The 22244-nt window shown below is 44.0% G+C and overlaps 2 protein-coding genes across 2 annotated transcripts; both read left to right on the top strand.

Annotated features, from left to right (window-relative positions):
- slc12a3 (solute carrier family 12 member 3) lies at positions 1–11516 on the top strand. Its single transcript, XM_080871043.1, has 26 exons — positions 1–467; positions 542–685; positions 1246–1321; positions 1416–1511; positions 1615–1754; positions 1853–1963; positions 2693–2804; positions 2889–3019; positions 3167–3251; positions 3554–3714; positions 4329–4436; positions 4775–4898; positions 5808–5909; positions 6014–6169; positions 6253–6352; positions 7434–7545; positions 7657–7794; positions 7956–8062; positions 8235–8317; positions 8521–8598; positions 8695–8793; positions 8888–8999; positions 9359–9445; positions 10207–10345; positions 10457–10524; positions 10662–11516. The coding sequence occupies exons 1-26, from the start codon at positions 186–188 to the stop codon at positions 10801–10803; spliced, it is 3093 nt and encodes a 1030-aa protein (XP_080727169.1). The 5' UTR covers positions 1–185; the 3' UTR covers positions 10804–11516.
- A 147-nt stretch (positions 11517–11663) lies between these two features.
- herpud1 (homocysteine-inducible, endoplasmic reticulum stress-inducible, ubiquitin-like domain member 1) lies at positions 11664–22063 on the top strand. Its single transcript, XM_080871053.1, has 8 exons — positions 11664–12379; positions 13134–13211; positions 15555–15632; positions 16352–16485; positions 17484–17594; positions 17684–18052; positions 20210–20321; positions 20539–22063. Exons 1-8 carry the CDS (start codon positions 12227–12229, stop codon positions 20710–20712), a joined length of 1209 nt encoding a protein of 402 aa, XP_080727179.1. The 5' UTR covers positions 11664–12226; the 3' UTR covers positions 20713–22063.
- The last annotated feature ends 181 nt before the right edge of the window (positions 22064–22244 follow it).

Below are 22244 nucleotides of genomic sequence, written 5' to 3'. Positions count from 1 at the left end.
CTTCAGGCTCTTCCTGCATAGTTAAGGTCAAATATAAAACCAACCCCTCTTTCATCTTGAGCTACAGCATGGCTCCTGCACAGTCACTGACTCAGACGCTGGGATAGGACGCTCAGCGTCGGCTCCCTTTCTTCACTAGACTCGTGGTCACAGACATTTTTAAAAAGATAATTCTGCTGTTCTGAATGGAGTTACAAGGAGCCAATGATGGCATTCGCCTGGCTGCCTACAGAGCCAATCTCCCTGCGCCAGTGGCTAATGGTAAAGCGACATCAGGAGGCTTTGAGTCCGATTACTACACGTGTGATGGGGATGGCAGCAGTGTCGCATCTCGCGTATCTGTTGATTTAACTGGCTACGAGACTCTGGATGCCCCGCCGCGCTACGACTTCTATGCCAACACGGAGGTGTGGGGCCGACGGAGGCAGTTCAGGCCGTCTCTGTTCCAGCTGCACGCCGGCCCTGAGGTGAGGGATCTCTTATTTATTTAATTACGAAAACTAAGAGAGAAGAACTGAGTTTGGTTTTGTGTCTTGAGCAGGATGACTCCAGACCTCCCATGTATGAAGAGACAACAGGTGGACGGGCGGAGGCAGGAGGGAAGGACAGCTCTGAGGAAGATGAGGATGAGCAAAAGGAGCCGCCAACTGAACCCACGCGCTTTGGATGGGTGCAGGGGGTCATGGTAGGTGGAGGCTTTGACCGATGGGAGGCGATTTTTCTGCTGCTGTTTTTGAACTTGGAGCAATCTTGAATCTCCAGATACGTGAAGTTAAAAGATATTTTTCTTAGACTTAACGTTGAAGGCCTCTAAAGCAGCATTCGTCTTGTGTTTCCTGCAACTTAATTCAACTTAAACAAGGAATTAGAAAAGATTAAAATCTGAGACTAATGTAATTTAACTGTCGCCTGTTTTTGCACGTGAAGCTGTGAAAATGTGAAATTGTTTCTGAACATGTTTGCTTGTTTTTGACTCCCTGAGGCATTAAAGGGTTACAGAGTACAGTCAACGACTTATTGTTAAAGGAAGTTAAAAATATTACCCGTGTGAAACTTTAAGTTTCTTCCAAAACCAAAAAAAAGTAGATTGATGACGATTTCATATTTGATGTACTTTCTACAAGCTCACTTTCACCGTGCATGTAGGCTGGGACAGAAACAGGACTTTTACTGAGCCTCCACAGTGATGCCGTTGATGATACTTAGACACCAGCAGGCTTCACTCAGTGTTGCATCTGTTCTCAGATCCGCTGCATGTTGAACATATGGGGGGTGATCTTGTACCTGAGGCTGCCTTGGATTACTGCTCAGGCTGGTATAGGTATGTCCAACGACAGCATCCTTTATCCACAGCACATGTTTCCCAGACGGTGAGTATCCCTCACACTCACGGTGTGTTTCCCTGTTCTCATCAGGGATGACCTGGGTCATCATCCTGCTGTCCTCGACTATAACTGGGATCACTGGTCTCTCGACCTCAGCCATCGCCACCAATGGCAAAGTCAAAGGAGGTTGGATTTGTTCACTGCCACATGCAACAGCCTAGCTCTTTACTTTTAATGCTGCTGATTCCACACACAGTGCTCACTTTTTAATCTACCCTCTCATCTGCAGGCGGGACGTACTTTCTGATCAGTCGCAGCCTCGGTCCAGAGCTCGGCGGGTCAATCGGTCTCATCTTTGCCTTTGCGAATGCTGTAGCTGTGGCGATGCACACCGTGGGCTTTGCTGAGACTGTTACTGACCTCATGCGTGTGAGTAGCATGCCGTTTTATACGTGCGCTTTTATAAAATACAGTAAATAATGTCTGTTCATTGTCTTTACGCGTGAAATGTCTTTGTGCGCCATCAGGAAAATGGAGCCGTCATGGTGGATCGAACTAACGACATCCGCATCATCGGCATCATCACGGTGACATGTCTGCTGGGCATCTCAATGGCTGGCATGGCCTGGGAGTCAAAGGTTAGCTTAATCAGTTGTATGTGACACTATGATAAGCTGCCATAGTGGTTTGGATTTAAATGAATAGAATTTTTGCTAATTTTGTATTCAGATTATGAAGCCAGAGTCCCTAACCAGTCCGGTATCTGGAAAAATCATTAATGCAACATTTTTGAAGCCATCTCACTCTTTCACATAAGAGCAGAGGACTCGCCCTCTTCCTAGTTAGCATGTTGACGCTAGTCTTTGTGATAAACCCGACAAGCAAGACACCAAGTCACAGCCGCCAATGATGAAAGACTGAGCCACACTTCAGCAATAAAATTAACACGTTTCCAGCCTGGTGCAAAAGCAGCTAATGTCCCCTTCAGATTTTGGTAACTCAGCAGTGTGGTGTTCTTAACTGAAAGGTGTGCTGGCACAGGCAGGCTTAGCTCCTGGGTCTCGCCTCCGTTAGCTGAGAAGTTTGCGTTGGTGAAACTGTCACATTTTAATGGCCGTTTTTCTGCATTTTTTTTTTATTCATGCATGGGCGTGTTTATGCTTGCTAACCAAGCTTTCCATGTTTCCATCTCCACCACCTTCATTTCTGGCTCAATAAATAATCTAAATAAAATTAAAAATTAAAATCAAAAAACTGCTTTTTAGTTCAACCTGGATACATAATCGATGCATAACGATGTGACTTTGTCCATCTTTTGTTTACAGTGTGTGCATCTGCATGTTTACAGCCTATTCTTCCTCCCACAGGCACAGGTTCTCTTCTTCATAGTCATCATGGTCTCATTTGCCAGTTACATTGTTGGAACAATCATTCCTGCTTCACCTGAGAAACAATCCAAAGGTTTCTTTAGCTACAAAGGTGACTATGCAGTGAGCCGGTCTTGCAGTTTACGGTAGTTTATTGCCGAGCTCTCCTGTAAACTCACTCTCTTCCCTTTAACAGCAAATATCTTTGCTGCAAATTTTGTACCTGACTGGCGGGGGCCAGGGGGCAGCTTCTTCGGCATGTTCTCCATTTTCTTCCCCTCTGCCACGGGCATCCTGGCAGGAGCGAACATCTCCGGAGATCTGAAGGCATGTTATACAAATGCTTCTTTTCTTTTTTTTTAATAGTGGGAATGATATACAGATAAGCCAGTCGGCTTCATGCACACACACACAGCTTTAAATTAAATTTACATATGTTCATGTTTTTAAAAGCCTTTGTCGTCTCCTCCTCAGAATCCAGCAGTGGCCATCCCCCGAGGGACGCTGCTGGCTATTTTCTGGACCACAGTATCCTACCTCATCATCTCTGCTACCATTGGTACTGCATGCCTCTGGAAAAAGCTCTGCTTTAGAGTTGATACTTTTTTATTTTATTTATGTGAAATAAGCTTACAAGCAAGTCTTGTAACTGCATTTTGCACCTGCAAAGTATCCAAACCACTTTTATTGCAGTTTCTGCCAGAGCAGCCGTTTCCACCACACTTTATCATAACGCACACACACGGCTCTATGTGCATAGTATCCCAATAATTGTTGTTTTACAGCTCCCTGATCGCACAGTTTTCCTCCTGTAGGAGACCAAAATAAGCAACCCTTAAATTCGTCTTTGTGTCCTCCCAGGATCCTGCGTGGTGCGGGATGCGTCTGGCGTTTTGAACGACACGCTGTCTCCCTCATCAGCAGTCGAGGATTGTGTTGGTACAGCATGCCAGTATGGCTGGGACTTCACAGGGTGCATCAACAACAAGACGTGCGTCTATGGTATTCACAACTACTATCAGGTCAACTCACACACACACACACACACACACACACACACACACACACACACACACACACACACACACACACAGGAAATAAAAGTCAGTGCTGCATTTTCTTCCTGGTCATCATGGAAACTTCTAGTCTGTTCTACCCTGTCCTACCTATGGGGCGATCGTGGCTCAAGAGTTGGGAGTTCGTCTTGTAATCGGAAGGTTGCCGGCCCCGGCTTGGACAGTCTCGGTCGTTGTGTCCTTCAAGACACACTTCACCCGTTGCCTACTGGTGGTGGTCAGAGGGCCCGGTGGCGCCAGTGTCCGGCAGCCTCGCCTCTGTCAGCTGTGGCTACAATGTAGCTGCCATCACCAGTGTGTGAATGGGTGGATGACTGGATGTGTAAAGTGCTTTGGGGTCCTTAGGGACTAGTAAGGCGCTATACAAATACAGGCCGTTGACCATTTACCTGACTAAGGTGATCCCGTTTACACACTTTCACTACTTTTCTGTAATTTCCCCTTACTGTCACTCCACGGTCACACTCCCATTCTATTAAGCAGCCACAGCAGGTCACCTTGTAAACACAAAGATGTTTCTGCCCTCTGAGTGTACTGAGTGAGCGTATTTCTGTCTGCAGTCGATGAGCATGGTGTCAGCCTTCGGCCCTCTCATCACAGCTGGGATATTTGGAGCCACTCTGTCATCAGCTTTGGCCTGCCTGGTGTCTGCTCCCAAAGTCTTCCAGGTACACGCACAGTCGGTCTTCACGGAGGTTTACAACCATCAGATATTTCTTGTGACTCTTTAAATGTTTTTACAGAGTGTTTGCTTTACTGTGGCTTAAAGAGATGAAGTCTCACATCCGTAGATACGGGCAGTAAACTCACTTATAGAGTATGAGAGGAATCTGGGATATCTGCAGGAATATTGTTTAGACACAGGGTGAACATGTTAGACCAAATATTACATTTTCTTGTTTCTTACTCCACAGGTCGCAAACTCAGCTTTAACGATGAAAGTCCCTGAGTGTCTTCTTTCTTGTATTAATGTGTTTCTTATTCTAACCTTTCCCCCCCCTCACAGTGTCTGTGTAAGGATCAGCTCTACCCTCTCATTGGCTTCTTTGGCAAAAGTTATGGCAAGAACAATGAACCGATCAGAGGATACCTTCTCACATATATCATCGCTGCTTGCTTCATCCTCATTGGTGAGACTTTGAAAGAGTCCGAGTTGTGTAATATCTTTCAAATAAGATGAGTTAGAGGCATACCCGACAGGTTCAGAGGGCAATAACGGAATCAGAGATGCAGCAATCAAAATGCTTTTGACAAACTGGAGGAGTCTCCCCCTGCTGGCAGTTAGAAAGAATGCGGTTTCAAGGCACTTCTGCATTGGGAACAGTGTGTCCATCTTTCATCATTAGTAGTCCCTGCTGTTGGGGTTTTAAATGTCAGTATGTGAGTGACATTTCAAACCCAAACAGCAGAGACTACCAATGATGGGTAGCTGCTGAGAAAGAGTTTCCTAATTCACAAACATTTCTGCTGTTTTCATCTAATTTAAGAAAAAAAAATTCTTCAAAACTGTTTAGAAATACATGTTATTTCATATAATCATATTACATATAATTTATCTAATAAAATCATAATAACCATAGGATCAGTTAAAATCTTTAATCCCTTTAGTCAAATTCATGTCATTTCTTTAAATGCATTTCAATAGCATTTAATAAACCAGCTCTTTGCAGAGAGAACGTTTAAAAAGAACCGTTTTGCACATTAAATGACTGTTCTGTAGCTTTACAGAGCGCCATAAAGATCCAGTAAGATGTTTCAGTAGGAGCGTTTGCTTTGTAAAGGGTCAGCCAAGTTACCAAATGTACATGAAATCAAACAGTTTTGATATGTGTGATGGCATACGCTCTATGAAGCCCAAAGGCAGCCAAGTACTTAAGCTCATCTTACTGCTGATATCTGTTAATGCCAAATCAAAACTGTATTAAGTTATTAATTATGCTATCAAGCTTTTTCCTTGCGGCTTCATATCAAACGCTTTTTTTCATGTGAAGCCATCACAGAAAACAGACAAATCCTCTTCTCTTTTATTGCATCACCAGCTGAGCTGAACACCATCGCGCCCATCATCTCCAACTTCTTCCTCTGCTCCTACTCTTTGATCAACTTCAGCTGCTTCCACGCATCCATCACCAACTCACCAGGTAACCAGCTGAGAGATGGCAGAGCTGACTTTATCATTGTATATAAGAATGAATCATCATCTCAAGTTAAAATATGAACATATGTTAACTGTCTGTGTGTGCAGGTTGGCGTCCGTCCTTCAGGTTCTACAGTAAGTGGCTGTCGCTGCTGGGCGCCATATGCTCCGTGGTGATCATGTTCCTGCTGACGTGGTGGGCGGCCCTTATTGCTTTTGGCGTCGTCTTTATTCTGTTGGCATACACACTCTACAAGAAGCCAGGTAAACACACACAAACTCTCTCACGCACACGTGTGTAAAAACAAAGCCATGCTGCTGCTTCACTCCCTCTCTGCTGCGTTTAGACGTGAACTGGGGCTCATCAGTGCAGGCGAGCTCCTACAACATGGCTCTGAGCAGGTGTGCAGGCCTCAACAGCGTAGAGGACCACGTCAAGAACTACAGGTGAGCCTCTCCAGTGTCTCTTTCTGTTGTGAGGTACACACCCCAAACAGCTGAAGATCCACTATTAGCTCACACTTGAGGAACTCACTTTTAAATCTGACTTCTTCTTCTCTTTCTCTCTCTGTCCCCTCTCCCGGTATTGCCACCATGGGGAGCTCCTCTGCTCCTCGACTCTGGAATTCCTGACCTCCTGATTTAAGAAATATCTCTTCCTTCTCTCTCTTTAAGTCCCAACTCAAAACTCACTTTTTCAAAATAGCTTATCCCACATAACCTCTCCACTCCGCTATTTTAAATTTGTTTTATGTCTTATATGATTCTTTAAACTGCTTGTTTTTATGTTGCTTTTATTGTTCTGCTGTGTACAGTGTCCTTGAGAGTTCTGAAAGGTGCTTTCAAATAAAATGCTATGTATTATTATTATTATTATCAAAATTTGAAGGTTGGATGAGTGTTTCTGGAGATCCTAAATGAAGTTAAGTTTCCTCTTTAGTCCAGGGGATTCTTTTTTTTTCGTTCAGTTTGCAACAGTGTTACCAGTTTTTATACTATTACTAAAGTTGGATCCACGGTTGAAATGCAGTAGTTTAAAGTTTGTTTTGAAGGACTTTATCAACACTTCAGTTACTTTCACTAACCTCATAATGACATTATGGCAACGGTGGGGAGGAAGAACACTTTTAAAGCAAAGCTTTTTTTTACTTTTACGTTCTAAGATTGAACCAATGTTTCTGGAACGATTGATGCTTATTTTAACTTCTGGATTCATGAAGACATGAAGTCTAGTGACTTTTTTCAGGACTGCAATGACCTTGGTCACCAAGGACATGCCCCTCAAAAATAAATGGTAAAGTCTAGCTTATGCACCAAGATACAAAAAGCAGACTTGTTATTGTAAGTCCAGACGCTTTTCTTTGCAAGCTCCTTTGACTACGATGACCTGGATGACTGAGAACCTTCACAGACAAAAAGCAGAGTAGGACTGATAGAAGTTTATTTAGTGATTTTCCAGGAAGAGAAAAGACAAAATACGTGAGACATGAAGAGTAAACTGCTCCGTATCTAACTCCAACACTTTCAGGCCCCAGTGTTTGGTGCTAACGGGCCCTCCCAGCAGTCGTCCAGCCCTGGTGGACCTCGTCAGCTGTTTCACAAAAGATCTCAGTCTTATGTTGTGTGGAAATGTGTTAACTGTGAGTTCTCCCACTGATCGCACAATAAATCCAAACAATAATCGGAACAATGATTAATTGTTTGAAAGCGGAGTGATGAAATCTTTCTACCTTCCTCCCCGTGTTTCGCAGGATGATCCCTCTCCTTCAGTACTGGAGAAGGCCATGAGCGACAGTCACCTGAACTGGCTCAACAAAAGGAAGGCCGGGTCGTTCTACAGAGGAGTGGTGGCTGCAGATCTGCAATCTGGGGTTAACGTGTTGCTACAGGTCAGGGGTGAAATACTGTAATTGATAGTTGAGATGTATCAGCAGAATTGGGCTGAGGGGCATGGCCCACCCACAATGCCAGTGCTGCCCTTTTGTAGTGACTGAGGTGTGAAAAGCACACCTGTGAATCCTCACCTGCTGGTGTTCTGACTGTCCACCAGGGGGCAGGTTTGGGCCGTGTGAAGCCAAATGTTCTCATCATGGGTTTCAAGAAAGACTGGCGGAGTGACACACCTCAGGCTGCTCACAACTACATAGGAGTAATGCGGTAAGCCAGAAAACTTTTATGACCAATACCGCTGCTAAAGTATTGCTAACAGAGTATTATTTTTGCGATATCAAATATTTATTGTTTAAAAACTGAACCTCAATTCCATAAAAGCTAAAGGGTACGAGTGTGTGTTGATGCACATGGTCATTCATTTAAATGTCGCTTTCAGTGATGCGTTCGACCTGCAGTTTGGCGTGTGCGTGCTGAGGATGAGAGAGGGATTAGAGGTCTCCAGTCCCTCTCAGTCACACGGTGAGAGCCTGCATGCATATCGCAGCAGGCTGCACATCAATGAACCCGGGAATGCTGCAGCCACTGCTACGTTCCCACGGCACTTTGCTCTTGGCATCAACAAGAGGCGCGCTAGGATGTGCAGTCCACATTTATCCATCATCTTTTAAGTAGCTGCCTGCAAATAAATGAATGTGCAAAGAAATTTCTTGTTTTTGTTTCAGTTAATCCAAGTTTTGACGGTGGACCAGAGAGCATCAACAGCATCTCTGTTCCTTCCTGCATTCAGACAAACCCCACATGTATGTAAATGCATGATAATATCACAGACACACAGAATACCCAAAGACCCTCTATGGTGTCATTTAAATTCTATAAAACACGTTGTCTGTTTGCAGCTTCTGTCTCCATCGAGCCCGAGCCTCAGCATAGTACACAGTTTCAGAAAAAACAGGGAAAGAAGACTATCGACGTGTACTGGCTGTCTGATGATGGAGGTCCGAGTACATCTCCATTAGTCGCCTGCTTTATGTCTTAATTCAAGAATGTCCACAGACATTTACTCCTCGTGCGTGTGTGTGTGTATTCCAGGTCTGACCCTGCTGCTGCCTTACCTGCTGACCCGCAGAAAGCGCTGGGCCAAGTGTAAGGTCCGAGTGTTTGTGGGAGGAGACGCAGAGAAAAAGGACGAGCAGAAGCAGGAGTAAGTATCATGCACAGGTCTACAGTGTAGATCGCTTCAAAAAGTTTCTTTCTTCTCTTGGAGTTTTTCCAAATGCCCAAATCATCTCAGGAACGCAGCACTTTAGAGTCAAACTGTAGTTTGTTTTTTAATTGGTCAGTAATATAAAAATAATCTTACTGACAGCCAAGTTTTGCTATTTTCACCGTAAAATTAAACAATCTTGCATCATCATCAGTCTATATTCCATCAGAAAGACTTACTTTGTTTTCCCAAGAAACGGGGAAATGCAGTATATGGTCTGACATCCTGCGTTCTCGCAGACACAGACTGCACGCTGTTAGACATGTGCTCACTCCAGCCTCACGTTCTCTTTCCAGGGTGTTGGAGCTGATCAAGAAGTTCCGTCTTGGTTTCCATAGTGTCGAAGTCCTTCCTGAAATCAACCAGCCTCCTCAGCAGATGAAGTAAGCTTGAAGATGAGAATGAAGGATGGATGTTTGGGAATGTGAGCCAAAAAAGCTGCTGTCAGCTAACATAAGAATCCCGATCACTCAGTTTTTTGTGGTTTTTTAATTTTATTTTAGGCTTTGTTTGTTTTGTTTTTTTTGTGGTATATGAAGTAAATTAGCCAAATCACTAACTTTAATCTTTTATAATATCCCCACCCACCAAACAGCTGTTGTGAAGAGCCGGGAGAGTCTATGAGGACTGACTCACTTTTGAAAGCGGCCTCTAGTGGCCATTAGACGAACTGCAGCTTTTGTCGCCATGCTGACTTTAGAGATTGTTGCTTATGACAAAGAATATATTTGAACACAGTATTTCAGAAAAATCTTTAGATAACTGTTTTAAGATTTCACTTAATCTATGAGCTGCTGCATCTAAAAATATTCAATTTAGCTGAATTAGGAGTTTTTTCTTCTAAAACTAATCAGCAATTGTTTTACATTTTCTGCTCGGGCGTCTCAGATTTGAACAGGATTGTTTTGGTTCAGAGTTTGAGCATATATAGGGAGATATAAAGTTTTAGCTTCCCTATTTATTTATTTTATAATGTGTCTATCTCAGACTACAGCTGATTTATTTAAATGAATTTGAAAGACTTAAAAAAGTCTTAAAGTACAGTATGATATGTGAAGCTAAAATTTAAAACCAGACAGTTGAACAGAAGGCCCACGATGATTTGAGATGGAATAACTCCAAACTCTGTCTCTGTGTGCTTCAGTGTCCATCAGTTTGAGAAGATGGTCAGTCGCTTCAGGGTGGATACAAATTCTAAGCCGGACTCAGATTCTGGATGTGCAAGCCAACATCAGGAGCCCTGGATGATCACAGACCAGGATTTCGAGAAGAACAAGGCCAAGGTCAGACACAAACTGATCAAATATGTTTAAACCAAGCCAAAACATTTCTTCTTTCCTCGCGCATCCCATCTTAGTTTGAACGTTTTGTTTGTTTTTTCCTGTGGAATTCAGTCTCTTCGCCAGATCCGTCTAAATGAGGTACTGCTGGATTACTCTAGAGAGGCCGCTCTCATTATAACGTGAGTAGTTTTTCTGCTTTTATTTAATAAATGATGGAAAGTGCTGAGTTTACAGGTGTTGTGAAGCTTTCACCTGAGAATGTTTCAAGCTCATTGTTACTGGGTGAAAATCAGCGGTTTGCTGTGTTTCCTGACAGCACCATGCCAGTGGGGAGGAGAGGAGTGTGTCCCAGCACGCTCTACCTAGCGTGGCTCGACTTCTTGTCTCGTGATCTGAGACCTCCAGTCCTTCTGGTCAGAGGAAACCAGGAGAACGTTCTCACCTTCTACTGCCAGTAACATCTCCAGTGAGACCAATGGACATATATGAAACCAGTTATCCTGACATTACAACACCTTTCAGGCCACAGAAGACATTTATTTTTCCATAGATTTATTTCTTGTAATTTGATTTTCAGGTATCAGTGAATGTACTTTCTTCAGTAATGAGCACATGAAATGCTTTGTTACATTTTGATTAACTCTGATCACAAAAATTAGTCAAAAGACGTCTACTGTACAGTGTCCTCTGTTTGTCAGTTAGGGTCCCTTCATGCTAATGTTGCACTCTCCACTTCATAATATACAATAAAAAATAATAAATATAGCTAACATAAATAATTGAAATAATTATGCAGGTCTTTGTTTGACAGATAATTGATATTTACAGAAAATGCTAATGCTTCTTTTTTTTTTTAATCTTTCTATTTATTGATTTGTGGCACAGGAGCAATGGTCTCCTATAGCTTCACCATCAGTCTAATTTAACTTTGTAAATAAAGTCTTCAGTACTCTTTTTAATATTAAGGTACAATATTAAGGTAATGAGGTACAATGGGAACACACGGTATCACAACATGTCCTTGTTGTAACTCTCTTGTAGTTAAACCAACGAGCTATGTAATAAATCGATCATTAAATTAATAAATACTTGTATTTGTAAGTATATGCATATAATCAAAACATGATACAGTATTAAATATGTTTAAAGGTGCTGTTGTAGTTTCTGGTCATTTTTTCACGGCAGTATTTATATTCCGATGTTTTGCTCAGACGTGTCGTTAACATCTTGTGGCTCCGTTCACTTTTCTGCATAAATCTTGTGGGAATATCTGAAAGTTTACAGCTGATGTAACACGCCTGATGCAACTTCAGCTGAGATAGTTTTGCTTCTCTTATCAGAGACGGAAGTTGACAGGAGCTCTCACTATGACTGTGTTTTAGAAAATAGCAAAAGCAAAACCTTGAAGAAAGCTCACAGGAAGTGTACAAAAGAAAACATACAAATGTTTCACTTTGGTGGTGTGTGTTCGCTTTTTACTTGGACTTTAGCCCGGGTCTAAGCGCGTTTATCTCTGCTTTTCGATACCTTCTCAAATGGCACCAGAGTGTGGGTTATTCCTAAATAAACGATCTTTGGAAGCATAATCATAACTGCGCATGCTCAAGCGGCGAATATTCTGCAAACCTCCACGTCTGAGCACGAGCAGACGGTAGCCAATCAGGAGCGGCCACAGTGTGTTTGGAAACAACCTTCCTCCTCTAAAGTCCCGTATGAGGACCAGCGGAGACACTTCTAGAGCCACCCAGGTCACTGCAGTTTCTCTTTGACATAAGACGCACTTTCCCCCGGCTGTTCTTCGTGTTAGGGAGTCCAGCGAGTCACGGAGACATCCTGTTTTTCTAGCTCACACATCGCCATTACAACCGGCAGACGGTAAAAATGGATGCAGGAAATTCTGAACAAAAGGCGATCACTCTCATCATAAAGACGCCCAACCAGGCTCAGGAGGACCGGACCATCGAGGGAGTGAGCCTGCAGTGGACCATAAAGGAGCTGAAAGCGCACCTGTCCGCTGTCTACCCGACCAAACCGGTGAGTTTACACAGAGGGCGGCGGAGCTATTCGCGGCTGTGCTGTGGAATGTGATGAGAGTAAAAAGGAGCTGTCAGCCATTTCCCCGGTCACGCGCGTGTATATGCGCGCGCTCACACGAAACCAGCGCAGCGTGCCTGCGAGTCCCATGAGCGCGAGCTCGCAGTCATGTCATTTTTTTCTGTTTAATTAATGAACTGAACTGTGACTGACACACCTGCAGTGAACACGTGTTTCTGTCTGTCTGTTGTTTTGGTATCTCTCTGTAGTTATGTCTCTGAAATAAGTACAACTTCACGGGAACATTCGTGCTATTCAGACCACATCCAGAGGTGTGTCTTAGGCGGGGGGGGGGGGGACTACACATGTCAAACATCAGTTTTGGACAGGAAGCAGAGAAGCAAAGGATCTACGCTTCAGTGGGGTGTAGCCAGGCACAGGCAGTGGACTGAAAAGGTTCAAGTGAGGAGCCAGGTTTACCCAAATGTTGTGGGAACTTGGCCATGTGTTTCTGGTTACGAAATGTTCTCATCAAAATCTTTGTTTTATTGTTTATTCTTTGTTTGATACTAAGAATAATTTTTTTACTACAATTAGATATAAGTCTTTGTGATCTACTGCAAACAAATTACTCTACTTTGGCCATATTTCATGGTTTCAGTTTAGTACCTTAAAAAAAACAAGCTCCCCCACCAAACCCAAAGCAGCAAGGAGATCTGATTCGTTACTGACTTTATTCTTGTTTCGTCTCCAGGCTGTGAGTGACCAGAGGCTCATCTACGCTGGCAAACTGCTGCCTGATAACCTGCACATTAATGGACTCTTCATACAGGTGTGTGTGATAGCACGAGCTGTCATGTCAAGTTGTAAATGTCACGAGCTGATTATGTGCCACTATGCTGGTGACAAACTGGTGGAAGAGGGCTGCTCTCACTGCTGCTTGTAGGAGAATAAGGAAGTACACAGTAATTACTGAGACCTGTGAAAGGGCTGTGCCACAAAAACTAGGACAGACTATTTCATGTTTTTTGTTCAAGAATCCCAGTAGAGGCTCATTGCCTGAGAAGGCATGATAGACGTAAGACAATACCAACCGTGCACAAAGGAGCTGTCAGCCATTTATTCTGTAAACCAATCAGCATACAGCTGTAGAAAACCTGCACGCAAGCTTTGGAGCTTCTGCGGCCTTAGTTCTGTGGGCCCGACCCCACTTCCTTATAAACTAGAAAAACAAAACAAACAAAACTCATCTTACTGTCTGTCTGTCAGCGCTGGGAGGAACCACTATAGAAAAGAGTGCAACAGAGGGACAGCTCGGACTGAGAAGGTTGAGAGCTGAGGATGAGATGGTTTGGACACGTTCAGGGGGGACAATAGCAGATCTGTTGGACAAAGGATGATGAAGATGGTGCTGCGAGGTAGGAGGAAAAGAAAAGGACTTCAGTGAGGATTCATGGCTGTAGTGAAGGAGGCCAGGGATAGGGTGAGATGGAGATATAAACTTAAATTTCAGTTGTATACAGCGCTGTAATGAAACAAAATAACTGTGGACTTTTTTTGTTTGTTTTCTGTAAAAATCATTGATTTGGCGTAGTCTCAGTTTTTTTTCCTCCCATGGTCATCCACAGTTTGAGAACCACTGGCTGCTCTGAGTAGACAGAAACCCAGCAGAAGAGCTTCATACCGTACCAGAGCCATGCTTCCCTCACTGTAAGGGTCAAGAGTGCAGTTTTTTTCCTTTCATTTGTCACTGGTTATCAGACACACACACACACACACACACTGCAGTGAAAGGCCACATGCAAAAAGAAAAAGTCACAACCTGGACACTGTCGTACAAAATGACTTCATTATTTCTGAGAAAAAGATTCCACAGAAGCATCAACAGCACAAACAAGTTGGTTTAGTTCAGTGGCTTAAATGAGCACAGATGAAGGCTAGTAGACCCCTATCATCTGCCTGATATGGCTAGGGATGGGTATCGTTTAGGTTTTATCCAATACCAGTACCAAACCGGTACTTTTGAAATGGTGCCGGTGCTTAAACGGTGCTCGAACCGGTGCTTAAACAATGGAAAACACAAACTTTGTCCTAAAACCTCTCATATTTAGCTGTTTGTAAAAAGATAACAATGTTAGCCTTTTCTGCAGCTTTAGGGCATATATGGTATCACTCTATCAAACAAGAAGACAGCAGCATGTAGCTACGACGGTGTTTGCTAGTTCACCTTACATGCATTAATGTAATAACGTGGTTAGCCTACTCAACGTAAATTACACATGAACAACATGAAGCTACTCACGCAGAGAAGAACGGCTGCTGCTGCTTCATCATCCTCATCATTTCTGCTACACTGGCAGGGCTAGGGGCCAGGACTCTCCTCTTCGGGTTCTTGGGGGATGTTGCTAACTCCGGGTCGATAACAGGCACCACACCCGCAGTAGATGTGCTCGGTGTGAGGTCTCGCAGCAAGCTATCAAATACGGTGCATTTCTCAGCTTTTAAAAAAACGCTATGCGTCACCAGGTGTTTCATCAGATTCGAGGTGTTACCTCCTTTGACAGTATCACAGTATCAGCTTAAAGCACTTGTTGCTGCTGAGTTTGCATCTTTTGCTGTGAAGTACAGCCAGACTTTGACCGCTTCGCCTTGGGCATTTTTAATCTGTAGCTCTGCATAAAAGAACGTACGTATCTGGGCCCGCCTACTATCCTCGGAAACATAAAATGATTGGCTAGAATCTAAAGTGTATGACATCTCAGGGGGAAAAAAGCACCGAAATAAAGCACCGAAATGTGCGCTGCTTTTCAGTCTGGTTACTACCGTTTATGTCAGAACCGGTGCCATGATGGCACCGGACACCGGTACCAATCCCTAGATATGGCACTAATGGAAGTCACCGTGGCCACGCCCCAAATCGTACGTTCGGGTTCTAAAAAAATTCACGGTCAGTGCAGGCCAAAACATTTTTCAAACCAGGCTGTAAACATGCCTCATAATCAGAGTCTGTGGGATCGACACAGGTGACGTTAAGTGGCCTCCAGAGCTCGTACGTTGGTGTAATTCTGCAGGCTTTGAGGTTCTCAAAGTTTAATCGGGGTTCATTCAGACACAAGTCTGTATGTGTTGGGTGGATGTCACATGTTGTTTAACTGTTTTACCTCCACTTCCACAGACGGACTCAATTCCCACACTGCACCTGGTGTGTGCTGTTAGGAATCCTGCCCAGGGACCTCTGGGAGCCAGACCCAAGGTGAGAACACTTTAGAAGTAACACCCAGTGACTTTTCTCTAACATCAGCACGTTGTTTCGGTCCTCCTGGCTTTATAAAGACCTGCATGTTCACAGCGAAACTCCTGTTGGTGAGGTATTTGAATTCTGAGCTCCTGTAAACAAAGCAGCTGGCTTCATGCCGCCCTCGTGTCCCTACGTTTGCATACAGGCTAGTTTCACACAGCGTCCTTGTGTGCCGTCTGTTACCATCCTTGTGTCTCAGAAATGACACCTGGCTGAGGCAACAGTGTAGTTTGCACTTCAAATGCTTTTCTAAATATTTTGTAAGTTTTGTTGAAGTTTCGAGGATATTTTCAGACTGAGTTAGTTTGGGCTCTGATGATGACAAATTCCAATCAAGAAATCAGTGTGAGGTTTTGTAAGTAACCTCAAGACACTGTGGTAAAGAGCGCTGCAGATGTGCTTCTTCACCTCCGCCCTTATTGTTGCCCCGCTGTGTAGTGGAACTGTTCTGCTTCAGCTGTTATCTACCAGAAGTCAGCCCAGACACTAAAGCTGGCATGCATTAGTATCAGTACACTTCCAAGCCGGAAACAAAGCTGCAGAAACAAAATGTGGTAGATCTGATAACACAGGTCTCAGCAGATGTTTCTTGCTGGGGATTTTTTGTTTGTTTTATTTTGTTTTGGGGGGGTTTGCAGAAAAAAAATGACATCAAACTCTTCTTTCCTTTGCAGACCAAAGAGCCACATTCCTCCAGTCCACAGCCCACACCAGCCCAGACTCCCAGCCCACCAGAGCTGCGGCAGAGGAGGCCGGCCTCCGCAGCTCCAGCACACACACAGACTCCAGTGTGGCCTCCTGCTGCCATGTAAGCAACAAAGGAAGAACTTCAGCTTGTGTGTCAGTGTGCTTTAATCCATCGCAGCAGTGTTTGCACTGTCAGAGAGAATGACCGCTATGCAGCCAAACCACTGAACATTTTTTATTCACCTTTAATACAACGCAGCTATGACTGCTAACTGTACAGTAAGCCATCGCTGACTTCCCTTCTCCACTTCCCCACTGGGGGAATCCCAGTTTCAAAACCAAGTGGCCTTCGGTTAAACTAACCTTTTAAAAGCTGAAGAACAGTCGAATCCTGATCATGTGATTTCTGGATCTTTGTTATTGTTTGTCAGCGACATTCAACAAAAACCCCAAAAGCTGAACTTAAAAATCATCAGTCGTGATAAAGATGCAGAACATGGAAGAAGCCACAGCTTTGCAGGTTGGGCTTTCTGAGGGGCCACTGTTTTCTGTGTCAGGCCGTTTTTAAATTGCAAACATGTAGCTGCTTTTAAGGTGGATTAAGGTATAATTTGTAGTTAATTTCATTTAAGCAGTGCAGAGCACTACCTCTGGAACCAGTATCAAAGATCACTGTTTCAGGAGCTCACAGCAAATATCAAAGTGTTTTGAATTTTCAAAAGTAACCACCAACAAACAGAGATGGTGACTGTAGTTCCTGGAACCAAGAAGACTGAAAATAATCAAGCATAGCTGAAAAATCAGCTGATGTTAGTTGGAGCGCCGCTGACCCCGCTCTACACATACAATTACTAAATCTCATTTTATTCATCGTATTAAAGCTGCTTTAGTCTACAGTTGCTGTGCATCTGCAGGCCGCTTTGCAACCCACCATCGCTCAGTGCCTGCTCTGCTTTGTACCGGCCTCTTTCTGCTGCACTCCACGTATGGGACTGAAGGCAAACACAGTCCCAGCACAGAGATGTTCTCTCGCGTATAAACGACTGCAGATGTCAGAAAATGATTTCTGTTTCCTAAAGAGAAGTGAAGATTAACAGTCTTGTGTCATGTCCCCGGCAGGACTGGAGCTCCTCAGATGACCCAGCCAACCTTTCCCACCTACTCCCTGTACAGCCCCCAGCAGCTGCTGTGGCTCCAGCATGTCTACGCTCGACAGTATTATATGCAATAGTGAGTTCTGCTTCACACACTGAAGGTTTTACACACACAGCCACGTCTTGTGTTTGTCTGACTACTAATTCTCATTTTCCCATCACCAGCCATGCAGCTTTAGCAGCAGCAGGCAGCATTCCCACAACAGCTCCAACCATTGGCCAGTACCCTCCTGTTCCCGCCCACCAAGTACCCGTCCCTGCCCCGCTAGCTGATCAGAACCCCATCAACAACCTGCCAGCCAATCAGAATCCAGTGCAGGATGGCGCTTTCATCAACCCCGGGGAGGCCAACCAGAACATGCGGATGAACGCGCAGGGCGGAGCCGTTGTGGAGGACGAGGAGGGCATGGAGCGCGATTGGCTGGACTGGTTGTACTCTGCTGCAAGATTCGGGGTCCTGATGATGATCGTGTACTTCAACTCCAACCTGAGCCGCTTCCTGCTGGTGATGGGCACCCTGCTCCTCATGTACCTGTAAGTGTGCAGCTGTGGGTTCAGAGAGCTGCTGTAATCACTAGATTTAAGTCACAGGGGTCAACAAGAGTCTGGTTTTCTGAGTTCTCCCTTTTTAGCGTCTCTTGGTGAATTGCACACCAACACGCCTCGCCCATTTAAAGCCCAGCAGCCTGTCTGAGTCACAGACGGAGTGTGTATACACAGAGCCCCACCTGCAGGACATGGATCCTTTAAACCTGTTACACCAGCAAGGGGAACAAAAAAAGGTCCCTATACAGACCGATATAAGAAATATTATATTTATTTGTCTAGCAGACCTGTACAAATTAGACTCGAGCTGCTGTTAGAGCAGTTTTGGTAACACTTTGGTTACACTTGATATTTAGTGATAGGTACACTAAAATAAGGCAGTAATGTCAGATTTTTAAGATAAGACTTTATTGATCCCAGGACGGGGAAATTTTTTGCGTTAGCTCAGCTCAGGTACAGATATCAGAAGGAAAAATACCAAAAAAGTACAAACAAATTAAAAATAAGTAAGATAATACATGCATGCAACGGTAGCATACACAGTATGTGATTATGAATATGGTTGTGAAAATATGCAAGACATAAACTATATAACATAACTATTCTACCACTGCTACAGAAGACAAATGAATAAGTTAAGCACTGCAGGTGCTTCAGTTACTACTTTCCTGGTAATTTAGTGGAAAAACAAACTATTTCTTTCTATCCCGTACTGTTCAGGGGCAGCCTTATTATAGAGCGGCTTACCCTTTGCCAACTTCTTGGTATTGTGCTGGAAAGGAGACAAATATGAAAATGTAAATATGATCTGAAACCGTCACCTCTCAAAGTAAAATAAACTTTTTCAGTGATTTACTGTTAAAGTGGAAGTGCATTAGAAGTGAAGATGGTAGACCTATGATCTGACAGCAGACACGTTCAGAGTTAAATGAAGTGTCATTTCTTTTTTTAACATTATTGCTCTTTTGGGTCGACGAATATCAGTCATGTTTCTGTCAGTACTCTGCTTCTTCATATGTACTGACTCCTGTCCTAAGTGAGTCTAAACCACTGAATAAAGCCTGAACTTCCTCTTACTGATAAAGCTCAGACCGCAGTACTTCCTCGTGCTGCGGGGCTGCCACACAATCATTTTTACTGCAAAAGCTTTGAAATATTTGCATCTCTCTGTGAAGGAGGGAGTTTCCGGGCTCAGCTGTGTACTGCTGACTTAAAGTCGAGTGATTTCATTAATGATGGCTGCACTGATAGCCTATCGTGACGCATACGAGTTGCTGTTGACATCTATCAGCCGTGTTGGCAGGATGTGCTTCCTTTAAAAAGTTTTTCTTTAAATCTTAAAACTCTGGAAGCTGTTAAAGAAAGGAGCGCTCACCGAAGGCTTCGTTTGAAGGGTTTGCTGCTGGTCGTGCTTTCACTCTTATTTGAGGCTGGAGATCACGCTGTCAGCATCAGCCGTGCTGCCCCCGGCCCACTTCCCTCTTGCTGACCGACGACCTCTACGGCTCAGTTCTGTTTTTGTTTTTTACTTTTAATCATGATGGTAGACTTTAAATCCTCACAAATGAGTTCACAGGTGTCAGCACTCAGCTGAAGGTTGACTGAAAGCATCACCTGCAGTTAGTTTCTAATCACTTCTTAGTTTTTGGAATAAAAGGCTCTAGACGAGCGCTCACGTGTTTTGTTGCCGTGACAACTTTATTAAGTGCTTAAATGTCAGGTGTAATGTCTTCAGCTTCTCATCATAAGCAGAAATCTGATCTGACATTTAGTTTTTCTCAATAAATGACTCATATCGAGTTCTGTGAGATCATGTTTTCGAGCCTTGTGCTGCACCCAGCTGCCCGCTGCTGACCCCTAGTGTTCACTTTCAGATTTATCTAACTGGTGTTTAGGTGGTGCAGCAGTTTTCCTTAACCACAGAAAATGGGGGGCAAGAAGTTTTTAACCACAGGCCTGAGCTCTTGATCCAGCGTTCTGATGGAGACTAGCGTGCTGAAACCAGGCACTGGCAGCTCTATGTGGGCATCACGGTGCAGGAAGCTCCAACCACGATGTGACGTTACAAACCTTTGGAGCTTCTTTCAGGATTATAGATGGTTAGCTTTTCCTTGTAACCCCTGAATTTCCTGCCTTGTCTTCCAGACACACCGTCGGCTGGTTTCCCTTCAGAAGGAGAGTGCAGGTCCCAGAACCCAACCAGCTGCAGCCCCCCGAGAACCAGCAGAACCAGAACAGGAACCCAAACCTGAATCCAGTAAGAAACTCATCATTTTTCTCTCTTGTTCACTTTTTCCTACATTGATGAAACTCCAGCTAAATGCTGCACACTGAGAAAAGACTGAATGTTTTTGAAATGAGCTAGCAGTGAGACCCGGGTCAGGTCGAGTCGCTAACCTGCACACAGGCCCTGATGTTTGCTGTAGTGGGTGAATTAAATGCTGCAGGCTGATGTGTGACGTGTGTCTCCTCAGGCAGGTGAGCACGCCGACAGACAGCAGGATGAACCAGCAGCTGAAGGATCAGAGGGAACGATGACAGCGGTGTTGGTGCCTCCTCACCGAGTGTCCGTCATGTGGACGGCCTGGGTTTTCTTCAAAACCTTCTTCTCCTCCCTCGTACCCGAGGCCGCTCAGGCTGTGGCCTAACTGAACATCTGGGACGGAGGACTGATTGCAGACAGTTCCCGCTCTTCTGTCATCTCTGGAGATGTTTCTTGAAGCGTGGGTGGAAGGCGTTTACCGAATAATAAATGGATGCAGACAAGAGCGCTGCACCTCAGTGCTCCAAGTTCCTGTGACTTTGATCTTTCAAGTGAGCGGGAAGCAAACCACACCAGCAAGATCCCCAAGAACTGCCAAAAAATGTGGACAGAATCAAAGATGCAAGACCTGAAAATATATTAATAAATCCTCCAACAGGATCCCAGCCGACCTGACCACAGACATCCACTGCCTGCCACCAGCCCCCCACCCTGATCGTTCCCTCCTTTTGTCCACAAAGTGGCAGCGGGTGCCGATAATCCTCCTGAAAGCTGAAACTGTTGTGCCTAAAACGCTCTTCATGTAACGACGTTTACATCCACATGCCTTCTGATTTAAAATCATGTGCCACGCCGTGGTCGCTGCGTGGCCCGGCTCCGTGAATCAGTATTCGGCTCATCTGAGGACGCGTGGGTGCACGGGTGTCTGTAACACTCAATCGGACTGAAACGTTCGCCTCTTCCAAAAGCGGCTAAACTTATCTTCGCATTGAATTTTTAAAATCAGGGTCCTCAAAATTATATGTATATATAAGGATTTCTGTTATTCATATATTTAGGGACCTTTATTTGCTTCCTTACACTTTTTATAGTTAATCAGAAACAAGCTGAAGGTTTGTCCAAACATCCACATTAACACAAGTGAAAACGACACTTTACTCATGTTATTTTCCCTTTCAGTGAGTGGCAATTGTGACCAAATACAATTTGAAATCCATCTGTAAAACAGTGATGGTGGTGCAGCTTAAAATGCGTTTTGTAATTGTATTGTATGTACACGAAGCACTTTATAACATGTATCTTATGCAAAGAGAGGTTGTGATTTCTATTAATGCCGAGTTGCTTTTACTGTCAGAGACTGGACAAAGTTTCGTTTTAAAGTGTGACTTGATGTGAAACTGAAATTCAGTTCATCAGCTGTGCTTGTTTTGGGTTTTTTCTTTGGTCCTCAGAAGAGAATAAACAGATGTTAATATCATAACAATGCCTCTGAAAAGAAGCAGCTTTTAGCAGAGGTTAAAGGTCACAGCCCTTCCTGTAATCCAGTCTAGTTTGCTTAGCGCTTAAGCCCCGGGTGTTAGCACTCCGGTTCCCTGTGAGGGGACGACGGTCGCTCGTGGGTCACAGTGTGCGATTGGAAATTTCTTTTTTAATCATCTTTCCATTACAAATGGATGAATGCTGTACAGTGAAGTGTGTTTTCCAATAATGGATGCAATAAATATTCTTAACTTTAATGATTCCTTATTTTGTGGATTTGTTTCTTCTGATGTTTGAGTTTGATGACCGCATGTTTAAACATACTGAGGCTCAAGTCCCCCCACTGCATGTGCTGCCTGCAGGCACAGTCACAGTACAAATACATTCAAATTATAGGTTCAGCACAGCAAGCTAACAATTATATTTGCAGGTTGGCTT

Source organism: Rhamphochromis sp. 'chilingali', assembly GCF_963969265.1.
Source record: "Rhamphochromis sp. 'chilingali' genome assembly, chromosome: 2".
Taxonomy (NCBI): Eukaryota; Metazoa; Chordata; class Actinopteri; order Cichliformes; family Cichlidae; genus Rhamphochromis; species Rhamphochromis sp. 'chilingali'.
The sequence above is the reverse complement of the archived record's forward strand: the minus strand, read 5'-3'. Positions and strand labels throughout refer to the sequence as shown.

What these genes read in the sequence shown, in the direction of transcription:
- slc12a3 (XM_080871043.1), top strand. Translation starts at nt 186, where the DNA reads ATGGAGTTACAAGGAGCCAATGATGGCATTCGCCTGGCTGCCTACAGA. An exon ending in TGTGTGGAAATGTGTTAACT is followed by an intron (nt 7,546 to 7,656) that starts GTGAGTTCTCCC and finishes CGTGTTTCGCAG; the next exon opens with GATGATCCCTCTCCTTCAGT. An exon ending in CAGCCTCCTCAGCAGATGAA is followed by an intron (nt 9,446 to 10,206) that starts GTAAGCTTGAAG and finishes TGTGTGCTTCAG; the next exon opens with TGTCCATCAGTTTGAGAAGA.
- herpud1 (XM_080871053.1), top strand. Translation starts at nt 12,227, where the DNA reads ATGGATGCAGGAAATTCTGAACAAAAGGCGATCACTCTCATCATAAAG. An exon ending in TTAATGGACTCTTCATACAG is followed by an intron (nt 13,212 to 15,554) that starts GTGTGTGTGATA and finishes CCACTTCCACAG; the next exon opens with ACGGACTCAATTCCCACACT. An exon ending in CGACAGTATTATATGCAATA is followed by an intron (nt 17,595 to 17,683) that starts GTGAGTTCTGCT and finishes TCCCATCACCAG; the next exon opens with CCATGCAGCTTTAGCAGCAG.